This window comes from Penicillium digitatum, chromosome 5 (assembly GCF_016767815.1).
Source record: "Penicillium digitatum chromosome 5, complete sequence".
Taxonomy (NCBI): domain Eukaryota; kingdom Fungi; phylum Ascomycota; class Eurotiomycetes; order Eurotiales; family Aspergillaceae; genus Penicillium; species Penicillium digitatum.
The window spans coordinates 2573543-2591419 of NC_089388.1; the positions used below are offsets into that span (position 1 = coordinate 2573543).

General features: G+C 49.5%; 6 protein-coding genes across 6 annotated transcripts; 2 read left to right on the forward strand and 4 right to left on the reverse strand.

Annotated features, from left to right (window-relative positions):
- Positions 1-643: 643 nt before the first annotated feature.
- Positions 644-5082, reverse strand: Pdw03_2113 (Jumonji family transcription factor, putative; the record flags this gene model as incomplete). Its single annotated transcript, XM_014680659.1, has 4 exons — positions 644-2492; positions 2553-4517; positions 4580-4677; positions 4801-5082. The coding sequence occupies 4 exons, from the start codon at positions 5080-5082 to the stop codon at positions 644-646; spliced, it is 4194 nt and encodes a 1397-aa protein (XP_014536145.1).
- Positions 5083-6554: 1472 nt separating this feature from the next.
- On the reverse strand, positions 6555-8066 carry Pdw03_2114 (UMTA methyltransferase family protein; the record flags this gene model as incomplete). Its single annotated transcript, XM_066100083.1, has 9 exons — positions 6555-6591; positions 6649-7110; positions 7158-7313; positions 7370-7480; positions 7536-7546; positions 7601-7640; positions 7697-7707; positions 7769-7876; positions 7950-8066. The coding sequence occupies 9 exons, from the start codon at positions 8064-8066 to the stop codon at positions 6555-6557; spliced, it is 1053 nt and encodes a 350-aa protein (XP_065957810.1).
- A 978-nt stretch (positions 8067-9044) lies between these two features.
- On the reverse strand, positions 9045-10158 carry Pdw03_2115 (Thioesterase-like superfamily protein; the record flags this gene model as incomplete). The annotated part of the gene is made up of 2 exons (XM_014680657.2): positions 9045-9965; positions 10048-10158. 2 exons carry the CDS (start codon positions 10156-10158, stop codon positions 9045-9047), a joined length of 1032 nt encoding a protein of 343 aa, XP_014536143.2.
- A 1610-nt stretch (positions 10159-11768) lies between these two features.
- On the forward strand, positions 11769-12290 carry Pdw03_2116 (Thiamine pyrophosphate (TPP)-dependent enzyme; the record flags this gene model as incomplete). The annotated part of the gene is made up of 1 exon (XM_066100084.1): positions 11769-12290. The coding sequence occupies one exon, from the start codon at positions 11769-11771 to the stop codon at positions 12288-12290; it is 522 nt and encodes a 173-aa protein (XP_065957811.1).
- An 827-nt stretch (positions 12291-13117) lies between these two features.
- Positions 13118-14626, reverse strand: Pdw03_2117 (Acyl-CoA N-acyltransferase; the record flags this gene model as incomplete). Its single annotated transcript, XM_014680656.2, has 2 exons — positions 13118-13129; positions 13181-14626. 2 exons carry the CDS (start codon positions 14624-14626, stop codon positions 13118-13120), a joined length of 1458 nt encoding a protein of 485 aa, XP_014536142.2.
- Positions 14627-15404: 778 nt separating this feature from the next.
- On the forward strand, positions 15405-17798 carry Pdw03_2118 (Oligonucleotide transporter; the record flags this gene model as incomplete). The annotated part of the gene is made up of 2 exons (XM_066100085.1): positions 15405-16217; positions 16269-17798. The coding sequence occupies 2 exons, from the start codon at positions 15405-15407 to the stop codon at positions 17796-17798; spliced, it is 2343 nt and encodes a 780-aa protein (XP_065957812.1).
- Positions 17799-17877: the final 79 nt, after the last annotated feature.

Sequence of the window (17877 nt, forward strand, 5' to 3'; positions counted from 1 at the left end):
CCTCACCCTTGAATCGGAAGTTGTAGGGCAGGGGTAGAGGGGGGTATCAAAGGGGGGGGGGGGAGAGTAAAGCACAAACGTCATCCAGTGACCTCGCTGGGAAGGGGAAGAAAAGGAATTTTTTTCTTGTTTGATGAGATGTCTAATAGAACAAAAAGGGAGATCAGTGGGAGAACGGGGGGAGGAGGGGCGAAAGTAGGCCCTGAGTGTTGAAAGGGGGCGAGAGAGAAAGGTGGTGACGGGAAAAGGCTGGCAGGATTTTTGGGCCGCAAAGGAACCGTGCAAGTTGAACTCCATCTATATGACCACTCTAGTAGTCAAGTAGGTCAGTGAGACCGCCTTTTCCGATTTGTCGCGCCTAGAAGAAAATTGATCGAAATGAAAAGAAAATGCGCCGAGTCGTGACCAGCCAGCTAGTGCCAACTCCAAATCGTAAAAGAAATATGACCGTGGTAACGGAACGATCGTCAATCGAGGTCGGGTGAGAAAAAAAAAAAAAAAAAGAAAACGCCCATTCGTGCAGTGTCGTCAGTCCGGTGAGGTCGTTACATGAGATGCAAATACAGTCGCGGAGGCAAACGCGAGTTTTTTAAGGTCAGAAAAGTGACGTGGGCAGTGACGAGGCCGGTGACGAAACCGACATCTATGGACTTAGTCCGAGGTCATCGTTCAAGTCCGGGCCAAAGCCTGCCATATCGACAGAGTGCAAGGATCCAGGTCCCTTGCCCAGGGATATGTCGGAGGATGCATAGTCATGTTTGAGTCGTTCGTGCGGTCCGAAGATATGTGGTCCGAAGAACGGTCGGTTCTCGTCATTTGGAGTGTTACCATCCCCGCCGACCCATGGCCCGTTCTGCCAGAAGCGGGTATTCAACTGCTGATCTCCGAACAAATCGTGGTGATCTGGATGAGGATCTGGACCGTGGATGGGGAACTCATTTGGTGACTGGAATCGTAGATGCGACCGACCGAAACTGGAGCATGGAGAATCTGCGTGGAGCGGCATATCTAGACCCGACAGAAGTGGAGGATCCTCCACCGGGGTGATGTCAATTGTCGGATTTTCCGTTTGTTGTGCCAGAGCCGCCGAGAGCCGGAGATTTGAGGATGAACTTTGCCGGCTGTGACTAGTCGACCGTTGGATTGCTCGTTGCACGAAACTACCACAGGCTTTTAAAATTGTTTCTTGATACTCCCGCGGCAAATGATTGAAGTAATCGTTCGCCAGTGATGGTTTGGGCGGGTCGTCTGCCGCAGGAACCAATCCGTAGGTAGCCTTGGCATATTCAGAGAGACCCGACGGCATGTTGTAGGGAGAGTGATAGACGTTGGGAGCTAGCGACCGCTGTTGATCAAGGTAGGCATATTTTCCTGGCATCTTAGCAGCGGCCACACTACCTCGATCAACGGTTTCCTGTTTTATACCCTCCAACTCCTTCTTCTGAATAACATCAAGTCGCTCGCGGTGGCTAACCAGCGAAAACCGCAGCATCTGAAGGAGCCGGGTGACCTCCTCCGACCGCATGTTCAGAGTCTGAGGCGGCAGCAAAGTCCCATCCGCAGCCCGTGGCTGAACCCGTTGCTGGGCCATTGCTAGCTCCAGCTTCTCGAGGCCATTGGCCGGTGGTATTGAGCCCATAGGACCCAACAGAGTCTCGACCACCAGTTCGGGGCTGACGATAGTGTATCCGGCAAAAACATTGGCGTGGTCGGTAATTTGTGCTAAGCGGCGGCGAGCAATAAGTTCCCGGACGTTGGCAAAAGTATTGGTGGATGGGAGGTGATGCTGCTGCTGAGCGTGCGACTTGACGGCCGAAAGATAGGGGGCATGACGGGCAGACTGAGGTAGAGTTCGAAAGGCCGACGGCATCGCTGGAGCACCAGCAGCAGCACCGGCAACAGGGACAAAAGGAGGGGGAGGGGGAGGGGCGAGGGGCTGCAAGGCAGAAGAGGGCGGTCGGGATTGTAGGTGAGGGGGATTGGCATTCGAAGAGTAAATAATTTGCTGGTTTTGGCTTTGGGTCAAGTTTCGCTGGTAAAGAGGGGCAGGGGCGGTGGCAGCATAATGAAATTGGTGGGGTGAGATCTTCGATGCACGAGCGCTGACACCCATGCCAACCGACTTGACGCTATCGAGGAAATTGGCCCGAGGGTTGTGGACGGACACGCTAGGGTTGTGTGTATACTGTGCCCTACTTTCGGTGGACTGCATGCCCAAATAATACCACATCTGCTCACCCTGAAGGTTGACCGTGCGGAGTGGGGCAAATTGGTTCCTAGTTCCATCCACCGTCTCAAATTCGGCCCACTGATAGGGAGATCGTGAATCGCCAAATGCACTGCCTGCCGCCGGTACCGCTGATTCTAACTCTTTTCGCTGTTCGGGTTTTCGCGCTAGGTGGGCTGGGAGGGGTTGAATTCCTAGCGCCAGGGGTGTGAAATTGCTCTTGCGGACAACGAGCATCCAGCGATAAGGCATTTCAATCACATCTCTGTAAAATCGTTAGTGCGTGGAGAGAGTGGAGAGAAATATTTAAAAAAAAACAACTTACCCCCTTGGGAGGACCTTGAGCAAGAGACTCCGCTCCGAGGGTCGATTTTCAAGAACAATGGCACCATTGATCTCCTTATCAGCCTGAAACTGGATTAAGTTTCCTTGCACCAGACGACGAGCCGATTCGATTACCCGACGATCCACATCAGACGATTCGCCCAGGACTCCATTCGGGCGCTTCTGACGATGGAATTTGCATTTTAAATCAACACTCGGAATTGAGTATTGCGTGCCATCATCGGCAATCACAGCAATCGCGCCGTGTTCAACTTGAACACCTGCCAAAAGGGCACAGGTTGCATGATAAGCGCGCGTGCATTTGCCGAAGTTACACTGGAAGCAGGCACCGCGGACTTCGCGACAAAAGAGACATTTAAGGCCCAGGCGAGCCTTGGGGATCTTGTCAATGTCACACACAACTTCCGTACCAGTTGCGTCACGGAGAATTGTGGTCTCTTCAATGAATGCCGCACACCGTCGATGCGCATGTCCTTTACCATCTTCGGTCGGAAGTAGATCCTCATAGTCCAGATTGTTAGGGCATAGCAAACATGGGAGCTTTCTTGGCCCTTCGGGATGGAGCTTGGGTCGTTTCGTGTTCGGCCCGTCATCGGGGTTCTTCCTCTTTCGGCCACGAGTGGACGTCTTCTCAGGCACACTACGGGGCGGTGTAAGAAGATCTGAAGCACCTTCGAATCCATCGAACTCGCTTTCGAATTCACCATAGTACTCGGGTGTGCTCTCGCCACGCAGCTTGCGCTCGATCTCGTCCACATCGATCCAGACACTGTCTGCTTCGCAGTTGCACTTCTTAGCGATGCGAGCATAGTCTAACCATTGCTCTGTCGCGAAATTGACTGACTCGGCACAATTATATCCGATATTATACCCAGAGTGGTACCCGTAAGGGAATGTGATGACAAACTCCCCTTCGTAATGAACCAATCGATTAACGGTGATCCCATACTGCGATTTCAGAAGGCTAGGCGAGACGAGATATGTTTTATGGCGAAGGAATTGATCGCAATTCTTCGCATCACTAGACCAGATGCTGCGCATGACCTGTTCAAAGCGAGGTGCATCTTCCTGAGAGATGCTGTACCACTGCTTGGGGGCACCGAAGTGGATGTAGTTGATGCTGTACAGATCTACATCCTCAAGATGCCAAGCGAAGGTAGCCTTCCACATGCCCATGTAGAGATATGCAGTGTTGACCCCAGGAACCTTCTGTCCGAGCACATCGAGAAGATTCGGCAGCTTGGCGACATTCCAGGTCTCGGTAGAGTCCTCGAAGAGCGAACCGGGCATGTCAGCACCGTACATCGGGTTGTTGTACATGAGCGACTTCCAGTAATTAGTCTCAAGCTCCTCGCATCTTTCTGCGGTGTATTCTTCGTGATCGTGGATCCGGTAATCAAATCCCGTGTACGCCTCCTCGTCAACTTGGTCGATAGCATCGCCGCGGTTATTCTTTCGGCGTGAGGTTACGGACTTGGGCTGTCGTCCCTTTGGTTTTGAGGTAGGAAGGGATTCGCCTTCACTTAAGTCCTCGGTCTTGGGCTCCACAGGGTTAGTTTCCGGTGATACGGGCGTCGGAGGGCCTTCCAATCTGGACTTTTCGGCATCATCTGCAGGGTGCTCCTCTCTGACCTTGGCCTGATTTGCCCGCTTAGGAGGGCGGCCAGGCCGGCGCTTCTGACCCTCGGGGCGGGCAGACGGGGGCCGCGGTGTCGGAGCCGCACGGTTCACGCGTTCTTGGTTTCGGCGTCTCTCTCCTCGGCGAGCGGGGGGTTGGTGGCTGCTTTCTTCACAAAGGCCCTTCCACTGAGGAAGATTGTACGAGCGTTGACGTTCGATGTTGGCTTGGGTGTATGTACCGTGGGATCCATGAAACTCTTGCATGATGGGGTTTTTCACTCGAATTTTCTTGACTGCCTCGTCCAGTGGTGGAAGAGACTCAGACCTTCAAAAAGAACAGTGTCATCAGCAAAGCCATCCACACTTGTCGGAAGTTGATCGACTCACCATTCTTTCGGGGGAATAACTTTCACGATGCCCGTCTGCATTCCGTATTTATTGATTTTGTTGATGAAGCCTTGGAAGTCTCGGAATTGGTCCATTGTCTAAAACAAGACCATAGTCAGCCTGGCTCGGAAGGGTGTAGGCTTAACTGCCCAATTTGACGTAGCTGGCGAAATCTCCAACCCAGAGTCATAGAGCATCCGGGGTATCCGCAATGCACCTACCGGCTTGAAAACAGGAACTTTGCCGCCGCCATAGTAATGATCGGGCTCAATTTCTTCAATTTCCTCGACCTTCTCCTCCACTTCCTCCTGCTTGATCTTGCTTGTATCGGGTGCCGGGGCAGATCTGTGGTCAAGCTCGAGATCAGACAGCTCAGAGGGCACGCCTTCGGGCGCTTCCTTCTTGCCGTTGGCACTCTGCGGAGGAGTGATGGAAACGGATTCGACGATGGGATCGCCTGCAAGCAAGTCGCACTGCGACTGATCGAGTGCTGTCGCCATCATTGGGGGCGACAGAGAAATGTTGGGGAACTGGTTTGGCGGATTATAGTTGCCGTCGTCGAATAGTGCGACCGCTGATCGACGGCGAGAAGGGGTAGTTTCCCAGCGGTCGGGGAAATTGAGACCAAGAGCTGGGGCCGAGCGACAGGTGCTTGTTGAGGCCAGAGTGCACCAGTATTGGTGTGTAGAATTATGGGCACACTTTAAGGAGTGTACAACGGAGGTAGTTGAAATGATTGCGCGATAAGCTCTGCTCGGATGATTGTTTTTGCATGAACTGAACGGAAAACGGAAACGTCTTAGTCAAGTCGCCAAGAAAAACAAGAACTCGGAAGGCAAAAAGTTGACAGGGAAGATGTAGGGGTAGTTGTCAAAAGGAAATCCCAAAAACAAATGATCATTTCCACAAGACTGCAAAAGCAGCGGTAGGTTCTCTATGAAAGAGTGCAGCAATGCCAGCAATAGACCAATCATGCAGGTGCCGGCGACGTTCGAAGGTGGAGTGCACGATGGGCTGATACCGAAAAGAGAGAGGCAGGGGCAGGTGGGCACAGGGTGAGGAATGGTGGGCTTGAAATTGGACAAATCAAAGCGCTAAAATGAGAAGGGTGGGAATTGTCCGATCAGAGAGCAAAGTGGACTTTCGGGCGACTTTGGCCTGGGCACCTAGGAGCCGCGAAATGATTTGTACCGTGTCCGGTCTCGGGTAAAAGGATAGCCAGGTCTCGGGGAGAAAACAGTACAAGTTGATTACAGGCAGATTCATACTTACCAGATGATTTTGGGATCACAGTCAACGCGTACGAATCCAAATGAAAAGAAGTAAAGGTGGCATCACGATGGTCATGGTAGAGCTTGGTCAAAGCACTTTGAAGCTTTCGGTGCTGAGTCACATGACATGTATGTAATTTCAGATTGTGTGACCTCAATGTCACTTGCCTGTTATATTACCGTTATCTACTTGGATCCGCACTCTTCCACATGATGATGGGCCTGGTATTGTCACGGGCCATACAGTGCTCAGGCAATCTCGGATACCATCGGAGCCGAGTGGTTTCTCCCTCGATGAGATCGATGATCAACATTCAACTAACTGCATGTGCTTTGAAAGGTTTGATTTAATCCGCATCACACTGGGTACAACCCAAGTGCGTAATTTTAGTGAAGGTTTTCAATTTAAAAGCCCGGAATCCTCTTCTTATCTTCCAACTGAGCGATTTCTAGAATACATCCACACTTGGTCTCAATCTAGGTAGGCAACACCCTCTCTATATCAGTACAGCTGAATACGCCCAGCATAACCTTCGCATAAAAACCAAATCGTCAGTGTGCCTTGCAAAGGAAGTTCACAGATAAGATACGACAGTCCGGTTAGCAGTGCTAAACTTCTCGCAATAGCTTAGTCTCTCTCTCTCTCTCTCTCCCTCTCTCTCTCATTGATGAGCCATTAAATGGCTATTCCACAAAACCAGAAATTAGAAATGAAGAGGCTTTCTCCCATACACAGCGACTCTACTCTTAGTTAGTATAAGTACTAAGGCCATCGAAGAGGGGTAGGTTGGACTATACGTTTGAACATAGGCATGCAACCTCTTATCCCGCAGCTCCCTCTTGACCATAGCATTATGGATCTTGGCCACATCCGAGCCCCAGCCCAGAACCTGCGTGTACAAGCGCAGTGAATATGAGTCGATGGCTTGCTGTAACTGCACTGCCTGGTACTTCCCCAGGGCCTTCAGATGGGGATCGCGTGGCCAGGGCGAGAACGGCAGCGTGTAGACCGTCAAGCTGACGTCCTCAAAGCCAGCTGCAAGCATCCAGTCCTTAAGTTTATGGTAGATGTTCAGCTCCCGGCCGCTCTTGTCGCCGGCGAAATTGATGGCCTTCTGCCATTCCATGAGCGCGGAACCTTGCTTTAGGGAGCCATCGTCACTACGAGCCCACACAGCACTTTCGTGCGATTCAAAGTAGCCGCCGGGTTTGACGTGGTCGTAGATTCGGCGGATAAATCCAGGCCAATCGGCCACGCAACTGCTCAGTGTGTTAGAGTGCCTCTCTCGTTGAGATAGGGGACATACCCTGCCAGGCATCGTGCATGGATAAAGTCAAAGTGGTTTAGCCTATACTGCCATTCACTTTCAAAATCCTCCACGATAAAATCGATATTTGGGGCCACCCATGTCGGCTGGATGGGGCTGATGTCAGTCCCAGTGACATGAGCGCTAGGAAATTTCCTATCACTTGGAGTCGGTCTTGCTGGTATACAAAGATGAAGGAGGATTCCACGTACTCGGCAATGTCCATAGCCCAAATGCCTGTTCCGGTTCCCAGGTCAAGGATGTTCTGCGGTGATGATTTGATAGGAGCATTGTAGAGCTCTCCTCCTAGTAGCATCAGCCATCTGCACCGCTCTAGTTAGCCACACTCGTTGACTAGAAATGTGTTGCTTCACGGACATGTGGTGTGTCTCAAGGTATAGTCAGTTTATGAAAATCGAAAGTCACTGGGGATGATGTCTTACCAGATCCATTCGATCCTGCTCCTCCTCGTCATTCGGCATCCTAACATGGTCAGTCTTCTGATCCAGCAGCCTCCGAGAAAGAAAGAGTGAAGATACATGTAACCTCCCTAGTCGGAAGTCAGTCGGTTATCAAGGCTTGGTATCGAGGGTATGTCTTGGGCAACTTACTGAGCGGGGACTGCAATACCGCCGACCATTTTCATACTCAAACTCAAGTACGCTTGACGACAGGGAGGTGAGATCGGACATGTCATCTTCGAATACACTGTTGGTGTCCTACAAACGGGGATTAAAAATCCTGGGTCACAACGAGCAGGATGCAGTGAGCCCGGCATTCAAGTCTACATACATCGCTAAAATTATCGACCGCAATTGGATCGAGCGCGTTGATAGGGGTCTCAGCGTTGGTTGGGGTCACCGACGGTTCGGGTGGCGCCGAGGACGCTTCGTGGGGAGTGGAAACCATGATGGAAGTAACACAACAGGAGAAATTTTGGAGGAAGATGGATCATTTAAAAGGATTCCTCTGAGACTCGCTTACTTTAACGGTGGAGGAACTTGGGTTTATATCCAACCTGTCGGGTTCGAATGGAGATGGGAATTTTGGATCTATCGTGGGATTCCGTAATTACCAATAAAAATCAACTCGCCACTCCACATGCTCTTCTGCGTCTTCCCTGGGGTCAATGTACAACTACTTGTCCTCCAGCCAAGTTGGACTATAATCGGCCAAACGTAATGAGAATTCAATGATGCCTTCTCTGGATCAATGGGAAACTTCCGCTGAGGCTGACCAAAGCTACACTCAATCCTGAGCCAACATTCTCTCTTATGCATCTGATGAATCAGTAGGTTATGATTGAGAAAGGTCTCAATCGCACGAGACTGCCATCGTCAACACAGAGCTAGGCGGAGCTTCTGGTCGCTCAAAAAGGTGACTGCCTTCTGTCAATTGGTTTGGCCTGAATGGGGTTTTCTGTCAGAACGATTTCTGCATTGATCGAGCCCTTAGTCGCTGATCCTCGTAAACTGTATCAATTTCCCTGTGGTATCGGTCAACAATGTGATCAGTATCACCTTCTTCTCCTTATCATCGGCCATCATGTGTTGGCCCGGAAAAAGAAAGGTTCGGGTCAGATTCGGCTCTGCAATTGTATTTGGCCAGTTAGGATATACTCATCGAACGGGGGCATCTCCAAAATTCAGGTGAGATATAAGATCTTTTCAAGAATATGCAAATAGGTCCAAGTTGAACGTGTAGATGAACTAGAAAAGAGGAATACGTAAGAGTGGACCATGTCGGTCTTTCTTTGGAAATTAAATTGCAGATCTGTGCATGTGTGAAGGATCCGTTCTTCGGGATCGCCCAAATTTAATCAGTTAGAGGTCACCAAGGCGCTCAGATCAGCATCTATGTGATCACTGACTGTCAATGTTTAAGTCTCTAGAACTTTTGCCCCCATTCCTCGAACAGCTTGGTGTCCAAATTAGCATATCCATTTACAACCTCCAGTCCCCGCAGGCGTTCCTGTTCTATGCGATCCCAGGTCCACTCTTTGACATCCCACGACTCCGCATTCTTTTTCTGCTGCTTATCCAGTGTCTCCTGGCTAGGTAAATTCTCATCGTCCATCTTCAATACCTCTCTGACCAACGATCCATCCACGCCTTCAATGGCCGTGATACCTTCGCCACTGGCAGGAGTGTCAACGTCGGAAGCCTCGACAGAGGAATCGGCCTCCGCTGGTGTAGTCTTGGCTTCATTCTCCAATGGCGGGGTTGGGAGGAATCCGCTAGCGCGTAGAATCCGTGCCGGGGGAACAGTCAGCCGACCCTTTTTGACCACGTACTTGCTAACGGCTACAGCAAGGACCACCCTTTCGCCGCCACTGTGGGGTGTAGGTCGCATGAAGCAGGTCATGATGTACAACCACTTTGCATCCCAAGAGATGACCTTCGAGTGCATCTCATATAATTCAAATGGCTTGATTTCGCGCTTGAATGTGCAGTAAACGGATCCGAGCACAATCGAGACCGGCTTCCGCTTTGGAGCCGGCTTTCCCTCCTTCTTGCTGGCGGCTAGGAATTCCTGGTCTAGCTCCTTGCTCACATTACCGACCCCAGGACTATAAATTCGGGTCACAAGCGCTGTACGCGAAACATCCAGATCCGTGAAGTAGGTGCTGTTTGATTTGTGCAGATTGTAATCGGTCTCTAGCAACGGCGTGCGAGATGTGACCATGCATGGCACGAACATGGGATGCGTTGATTTGCCTCGGGAGTCCACCGCAGCTCTTCCCTCGGGGAGAAGTGGCGCACTGGGTTTCAAACGCAGGTTGCCTATGAAGTGATACAGTAGTCGGAACTGTTGACTCTATCAGAGTTGTGTAACATAACGTGGGGAGGGTCAATTCTGACGGTCGAACAAGCGGCCAAAAAACACTTACATGCCAGATAAATGGGAGACTTTTCAAGTTAATCACCGCCAGAAGCAAGGCCAGGTTCCTCCATGAGGCGAGCGATATTATGCCAGCTAGTAATTTTTGTATGCTCTCCATGACAAAGCACCCAATAGTTGAGCCGTAGGATAACCAATAGAGAAGAGAAGCTCCGATAGTCTCGTGCAAGTACGCTGACAAGGCTTGGCTAAGATATACTCCGGTTCATTTATGGATGTCTCGGGAGATGAGAGCGGTTGGAATCAAACAGGCTTAGACTTGGCTAAAGCACATTTAAAGAGAGACAAAATTTATCACAAGGAATGAAATGGTGGACCAAATCTCACCAGAATTGATGTGTCTCAAAGCCGAGCCAGCCGATTACAGATGACGACTGTCGAATTCCTTTGTTGATAGCCGAAGCCGGCACCCTGGCACGTGATTTTTGATTACTCATGCTTTCAGCCCTTCCGAGTGAGGCCCGCTAGGCCAAAAGAGCCCAAGGACCAAACAGAACGTCTGTTTGTCAATGCAGGGGCAAGTCCATTAGCCCCTCAGGAGTAACGGCCTGATTTGCCTTCGAGATCACACGAGGCTCTTCGAGCTGATTGACGCGATGTATTCTGGTCCCAAAATCTCCGATCGCCGATACAGAACAAGTGATGATCTGAAGGTTACAACGCATGAAACAGCGACTTTGAGGCATCCTAGTTTACCATGAGTCGAAAATTTATATATCCAGGCGTTCAACACAGGTCACTTATAGTCCTTTAATTCTAGATTTGCGAATTATTTGGTGAGCTCATTGAATCTCCAATTCTTCTTACTTTCCCGCTTTAAAAGAAATCCCCCTCAATCGTGGGGAACATTCAGATTTATTTTTACTGCGCCTATCTAGTGGTAGTGGCTGGGATTTCCCCCTACCCAATTGCCGAAATTTTGAAAGTGCACCATCATCTTCCAAATGTAGCCCATAGAAACGGAAACGAACGAAAATATACTGATTGTTACCGCAGGATCTGTTTGTTGGGTCGAACATTGTTGCTCTCATGGAAATAGGTTGTGTCTGCTTTTAGTAGAGTGAGAAAGACTTGATCAACGCGAAAAGGACTAGCAGCCACAAAAGAATGACCAGTAGCTGGCAGTAACCTGTGCAGAACCGTTCTAAGACTTATTCTCGATAAGAGAACTGGCACTTCAACAAGGAAGAGTATTCCTCATGTACCATTTGATGCTCATTATGATCCCATTTATAAAGATAGTGAGCGATGAAACATCCAAAACATATAGAGGAAAGGGACCCCAAAGATACAAAAGCAAAACGACCACGGGGATTAAAGGAAGTCTCGAGAAGAAAGTCCGTTGCTACGTTCAAATTTGTTCAGCCTGATTGCCTCGGAGAGACTCATCTTCCGATCAACAAGATATGACATGATCGAGACAAGTGTTTTAATCATAACACTGGTATCTGCACTACAATATGAGTCCATCTTGCCAATCTCACTTCCCCATTACTTCCAATGCAGCCCCAGTCGCCTGTTATTGTTTTCCTATTCTCCCGTCAATTATCAATAGCAAATTTGACCAACACATCGTATGTCAAGTGGTCTTGTCTTGAACCCTCTTTTCGCAGTCCGAAAGAGCGCAACTCCCTCGCTTACCACCTTGTCTCCTGCTAGTCCCTGGAAACCCGCGCCTTTAAACAAAGAACAGATTGGTGAACATTCATCATGTTGAAAGTGTCCGTCGAAATCACCCTCGCAGGTCATCTCCTCAAACGCCTTCATCACGTTGGTTTACAAGCCGTGCATGCTGTCCCCGGAAATTACAACATAGAAATATTAAGGGAGGCCACCGATGCAGGGCTGGAATGGGTCGCATACCATAGCGACCTTAGTGCCGAGGTTGTGGCAGATGGATATGTACGAGTAAAGAGCATCGCTGCTCTGATGTCTTCATTCCAGAATATTTCATCATCAGTCTCGACCGCAATCACTTCCTCATTCAGGGATAGAATCCCAGTTGTGCTTGTGATTAGGACACCTCAGCGCAAGGCGCAAGCTCAGGCTACCAAATTCCACCATTCATTCTTCGATGCACAACCTGATATCCCTCGACAGCCTGACATTTTTCAAATACTTGCTGATTGCTTCGAAAATATCACCATCACCCAGGAGTTTCTTGTTGATCCCGGCGAGGCAGCTGACTGCCATTCGAAGATGCATCATGCAGTCTCTAGCTGTTTACATTGAATTGCCGGAAGATTTGGTCACTAGTATGATACCGACCAAGGACTCATTCAGCGCTTGGACTTCAACACTCCGCCTTACAACATTGAGATGGAAAAGACGGTAGTGGCCAGTGTGATGAAAAAGATTAAACACGCACAGTTTCCAACAAATTTTGTGGATGCGGTTGTGCCATCTTGTGGTCTGATCACTTCTGAATTTCAAGGTTTTCCATCTCATACAAGCGCCACTGAGGTCAATCGGTTTGCACTGAGTTCCTCGAATAGAGCAGAGTCAGTGGAGAGCCAGGTCCTGTTCGTGGCGAACTTTATTTGTGGGATATGGCTGATTTGATAGCTTGTGCTCGCCATTTGTGTGAGATCCGAGATGCAGGGCTGATTGGGAAGATCTGATGCATGTAGAGCTTAATGTCGAAGGCCATTTCAGGATCCATTGTTTGATCTGGAGTGAGGATTCAAGGCACCTGAGCAGCTTGGTGGATCAACATCAATCACTGAAAACAAAAATTGATGTCTTGTTCATCCGAGGCAATCTCTAATGTGGGGTTGAACCCCGACACGGAGTTAGCGAGTCACAGAAATCCGTCTATGGGGTCATTCCCGAGATGCTACAAATTGGCTCAACCATCTCTATAACGGATAACATCATAGTGCGATCTACAAGTCGCTTTGAATTGAAAACCCCGAAACTAAGGATGGTTTCTTCAGCTATTTGATCTGATAGGTACAGAGTGGTGCTACAGAATTAGCTGTTGCAGAAGGCAGACTAGGGGCATGACTAGAGCATAAATAGCTCAACCGCAATTATGGGGACACACAATTCAGAGCAACTTAGAACACATACTGCTAGGAGTGAGTATTTGGATCCTTAAAAAAGTTGTAGTAAGAACTTACCGGAATGAAGAGGTATGGAACCTGCTTCTCGTACTCATCCCAAGTCGATCCATACTTGGTTTTACACTTGTGGATATCCCTCATGGCACGGTGGCTAATCATGACGGCGAAGAAGACAGGATAAAACCATGGAAGGGGGCTATCAAACCCGGTGATCAGTGCCCACGACAAAGCGAAAAACATATCGCAGCTGTAGTGGACTTTGCGAGCCAACCCATACCACCCATCAACGAAAATCACATCGCCCGTCTCTGTCTCAAGTGTTTTTGGGTTGTCAACATGTCGCCAAGGAAGCTGGGGGAATGTGCTGCGGTTCACCAATTTGCCTCGCTCCATCATGCGGAAGGTATTCTTCTGGCTGTTTGCTGTGTCCCAGACCCAGTAGACGAAAAGATATGACACAAACAATAGCTTCAATGCATCCTTATTCCACGCATATGTCGATGGGTGGCGACTATCCAGGTACAGGACGCAGTGGCAGTAAGACATAGGGACACCAGCCATGTTCCAGAAGATCAACAAGAATCCCAGTTTCTCCTGGTACATGTCCCATGTTGTAGTGATGAGGTGTTCTGCTTTGGCGCAGGCGTTGGCGTAAAGAAAATGCGCCATGACAAGGAACAACACCTCACCAGAAACATATCCGTAGAGTTCATATTGGCGAGTCGCAGCCGCGCAGCTCAAACCCAAGAGCATGAACCATGGAATGCGGACTTCGTAGAACATCTTAAAGTCCATGATTCCGAACATCCGTGGGTTCAGCTCAACTCCCATGAAGAAGTCGTAGATGGGGTAACCAGTGATACGGTGCTGAGCACCGCGAGCGAACGCAGAAAAATAAGCAAAAAAGCTGGCGAGGAATCCAGAAAGAATCGCCACCGACATCAGAGGACCGAATTCATCCAGGATGGTGTAGATTGGGAACATTCCAGTGTAGTGTAGAAAGAACATGAGGACGATTGTGAAATACAAGCTACTGTAAGCTGAGCAATAATATTCCAGCCGTTTGCCTTTCAGATGGGAAAGAGCCTTCCCATGGCACGTGAATCCAGGCATGAAGATGTAGCATGCTGCCTCAAAGATGTAAAAGGTCCAGTAGATGCGCCACGCTCTGAAATGTGGGAACGCATCGGTGTAAACAAGGTGACACAGATGCTTTCCAAAGACCACCCACGACTCTCCGTTTTGCGGCAGAGGTAGCTTCCCATCATAGTATGCAGCGCCAATCCACATGTACCACATTAGGAATGGGAAGCCTATCATAAGTGCCAAGGTTCCAAGTGAACCGCCGAATTCGAACACCCCTGTATAGTCCACTTTGGGATCCATGCCAGGTATCCAACCGCCAGCGAATTGCGCTTGCCTGAAGTAATCTTTGTTCGAGTCTTTTTTATCCACGACCCGAGGGGTGTCATGCATTGGGTAAGACTTGACTTGGTCGTCCATCTTGAGAACTTAGTATGTGAAATTAATTGAGTTAATGGACCAAGGAACGGATGCCAACAAAGCACACTCACAGTCAAAGAATCGTAAAGTCCGATACAGGATTAAAGAGAAGAATAAAAGGAAAGCAGAAAGATGAAAAGAAGATCGAAGAGGAAAATGGAGCGGAAAGAGGAACTTAATAGGAAGGAACAAAGCGACTGTGGAGTGTAAGCTTGGAAGGAGCCAGGCAATGACACAGTTCCTATTTGGGGTTAGACCCCGCTGTCTTTGTCCCAATTTGGTTTAGACTCCGCTCCTAGCATTGCCTGAAAACACCTATCTAACCCTTCAAAGTGATTGGATTGTGTCGAATTTTCTCTTCTGTATTACAGAATTCCAATAATTCAGCTATAGGAATAGTTTTGGAATTGATCTACAGGGACAAAACACAGCTGAAACTAGAGCGTGTTGCAGAATTTCTAGCTTAGTTTGGGCATGATACAGTTGCTGCATGTCGATGAAGTAAAACTCCAACCCTCCAACACGGTGCCGGCTCTCCGGGTCCTCAGATTCTATTCCGTATTCCTCTAGCATATCTACACAATGCCAGTTCAACCGAATGACAGAACCACCAAGGGCAAATGACAAATAAACTTTGTGACGTCAGGTGATCTTATCACGAAATTGCATTAATCAGCGGTGCTTATCAACCCGCCAGTGCCCCGAGGTTGGTCTTCTCCCCAAACATTCACCTCACTATGACTGACCGGTCGAGCCCATGAACTATCAGACCATCAGTATGGAAGGCAGTGCCTCCGAACAGTGCCGCAGAACTGAGGGAAGGCCGTCTGTGCATCAGCCGCGTATAGATCGCATCGATGACCCGGCACTAAACTATCAAGTCTCCGCCACGTCCCCTCAGAGCTTCACTCCGCGCTCACTTCTCGTTGGTCTTATTATCGGTGCCCTCATTACATTTTCAAATACCTACTTCGGGTTGCAAACAGGATGGATCAGCACAATGGCTATGCCGTCGGCCTTGATTGGCTTTTCGGTCTTCAAGGTCCTATCTAAACACCTGTCTTTTCCCTTTACGCCAGTTGAAAATGTCTTGATACAAACCGTTGCCGGTGCAGTTGGAACCATGCCACTTGGATGTGGATTTGTTGGCGTCATCCCTGCTCTGGAGTTCCTGCTGAAGCCTGGCGAAGATGGACCTGAAGGCGATGGTGGAGAGGGCGAAGGAGGTCCTTTAAAACTCGGCTTCTGGAAGCTAGTTATCTGGAGTCTGGGGGTATGTCTTTTTGGCGTGGTATTTGCGGTCCCATTACGAAAAGAGGTCATCATTCGAGAGAAACTACGTTTTCCAAGCGGTACCGCCTCTGCGTTGATGCTCAAGGTCTTGCATAGCTCTGGAGGCAACGAAAAGGTCATAGCACCGGAGAGTTTTTGTGAGGGGACTCTGAGCACCGAGCCCGGAGCAGCCGTTCAATTGCGAGAAGACACAGACCTCTTGAAGGATGGCGATGCTGAAGATCAAGCTTCCAAGGAGCAAGATTGGCGCTCAAAGATGCGCATCCTAGTTGGATCGTTTGCATTGTCGGGTGTATATGTGAATGGCCCCGAAATAGATCTTGCGAAAAAAATGTGCTAACAGAATTAGACCCTTTTCTCCTACTTTGTCCCTCTAGTCCATGCCATCCCTCTGTTTGGCGTGGGCATGGCAAAGAACTGGCTGTGGACTCTTAACCCGTCACCCGCATATATCGGTCAAGGCATAATCATGGGCCCATCAACTTGCATGCATATGCTTTTCGGGGCAGTCTTGGGATGGGGCGTCCTATCACCGCTGGCTAAGACTCGCGGCTGGGCCCCCGGTCCGGTTAATGACTGGGACACTGGTAGCAAAGCATGGATTGTCTGGATATCGCTGGCTATCATGCTTGCTGACTCACTTGTTAGCCTTGGGTGGTTGCTGCTTAAGCCCATCGTGAATCACTTTCCAAGGTTGATAGCCTGGTTGCGATCCACTCGTGCCGGTCAATGGATTGCAATTCGACTGCAATCTTCTCAGCACTCATACGTCAACTACTCCACTTTGGAGTCGGAGTCTCATGGTTTGTCTAATGACAACGATGATGCCCACCAGACACTAGTATCTACCAGCGAGGAGGACGATGCACCGCGATCTCAACTCATCTCAACACGTACAGTAGTGATTCTGCTTCCCCTTACCCTCCTCCTGAATGTTATATGCATGCACTTTGTCTTCGGTGAAATTATTTCCCCCTTTCTATCGACGTTGGCGACTCTGCTCGCCGTTCTCCTATCCATAATGGGTGTCCGGGCTCTTGGCGAAACCGATCTCAACCCAGTCTCGGGTATCAGCAAGCTGACACAACTTCTCTTTTCACTCGCTACACCGGCATCTCAATTTTCCAGACGCACTGCACTAGTGACTAACCTGCTTGCGGGTGCGGTCTCCGAGTCAGGAGCTCTGCAAGCCGGTGATATGATGCAAGATTTGAAGACCGGTCATCTTCTTGGCGCAAGTCCCAAGGCTCAGTTCTATGGCCAGATAATCGGCAGTCTTGTCGGTGCAGTTCTCTCAACTGCCGTATATAAATTATACGTTAACGTCTATGAGATCCCGGGTGAAATGTTCCAGACACCTACTGCGTATGTCTGGATTTTCACTGCCCGCCTTGTGACTGGCCAAGGGCTGCCCAGCATGGCTGGACAAGTATCTCTCATTGCTGGTATCGTGTGGGTGTTCCTTACTGCACTGAGGATCGCAGCTGCGTCCCCTGCCTATGCACGCGATGGGAACCCCCCTGCTTGGAGAGCTTGGATTCCCGGCGGTATTGCCGTTGCCGTTGGTATCTTTAATGAGCCTTCATTTACCCTGGCGAGAGCTATCGGTGGTATCATTGCATGGTGGTGGGCGCGCAAGAATTCCGAATCGAAGATGGACCAACTTGTTGCCAATGGAAACGCTTCCAGCATGGGATCCTCTATCGAGACTGAGCTGCAGGATGGGCAAAGGTCATCCGAAACAGCTGAGCAGGCATTTGAAAAAACAGATGCCGCCTCCTCGACTGTCGTCGTCCTTGCCTCTGGTCTCATTTTGGGTGAAGGTATCATGAGCATCGTGAACCTTCTTCTTGCAAGTGGACACGTTCAACATCTCTGATAATGAGGGGCATGTGAAACTGTTTGATTGCAGGTGTAAATTCTGCATTTATTATGACTGAAAGAGAATCTTGGATTAG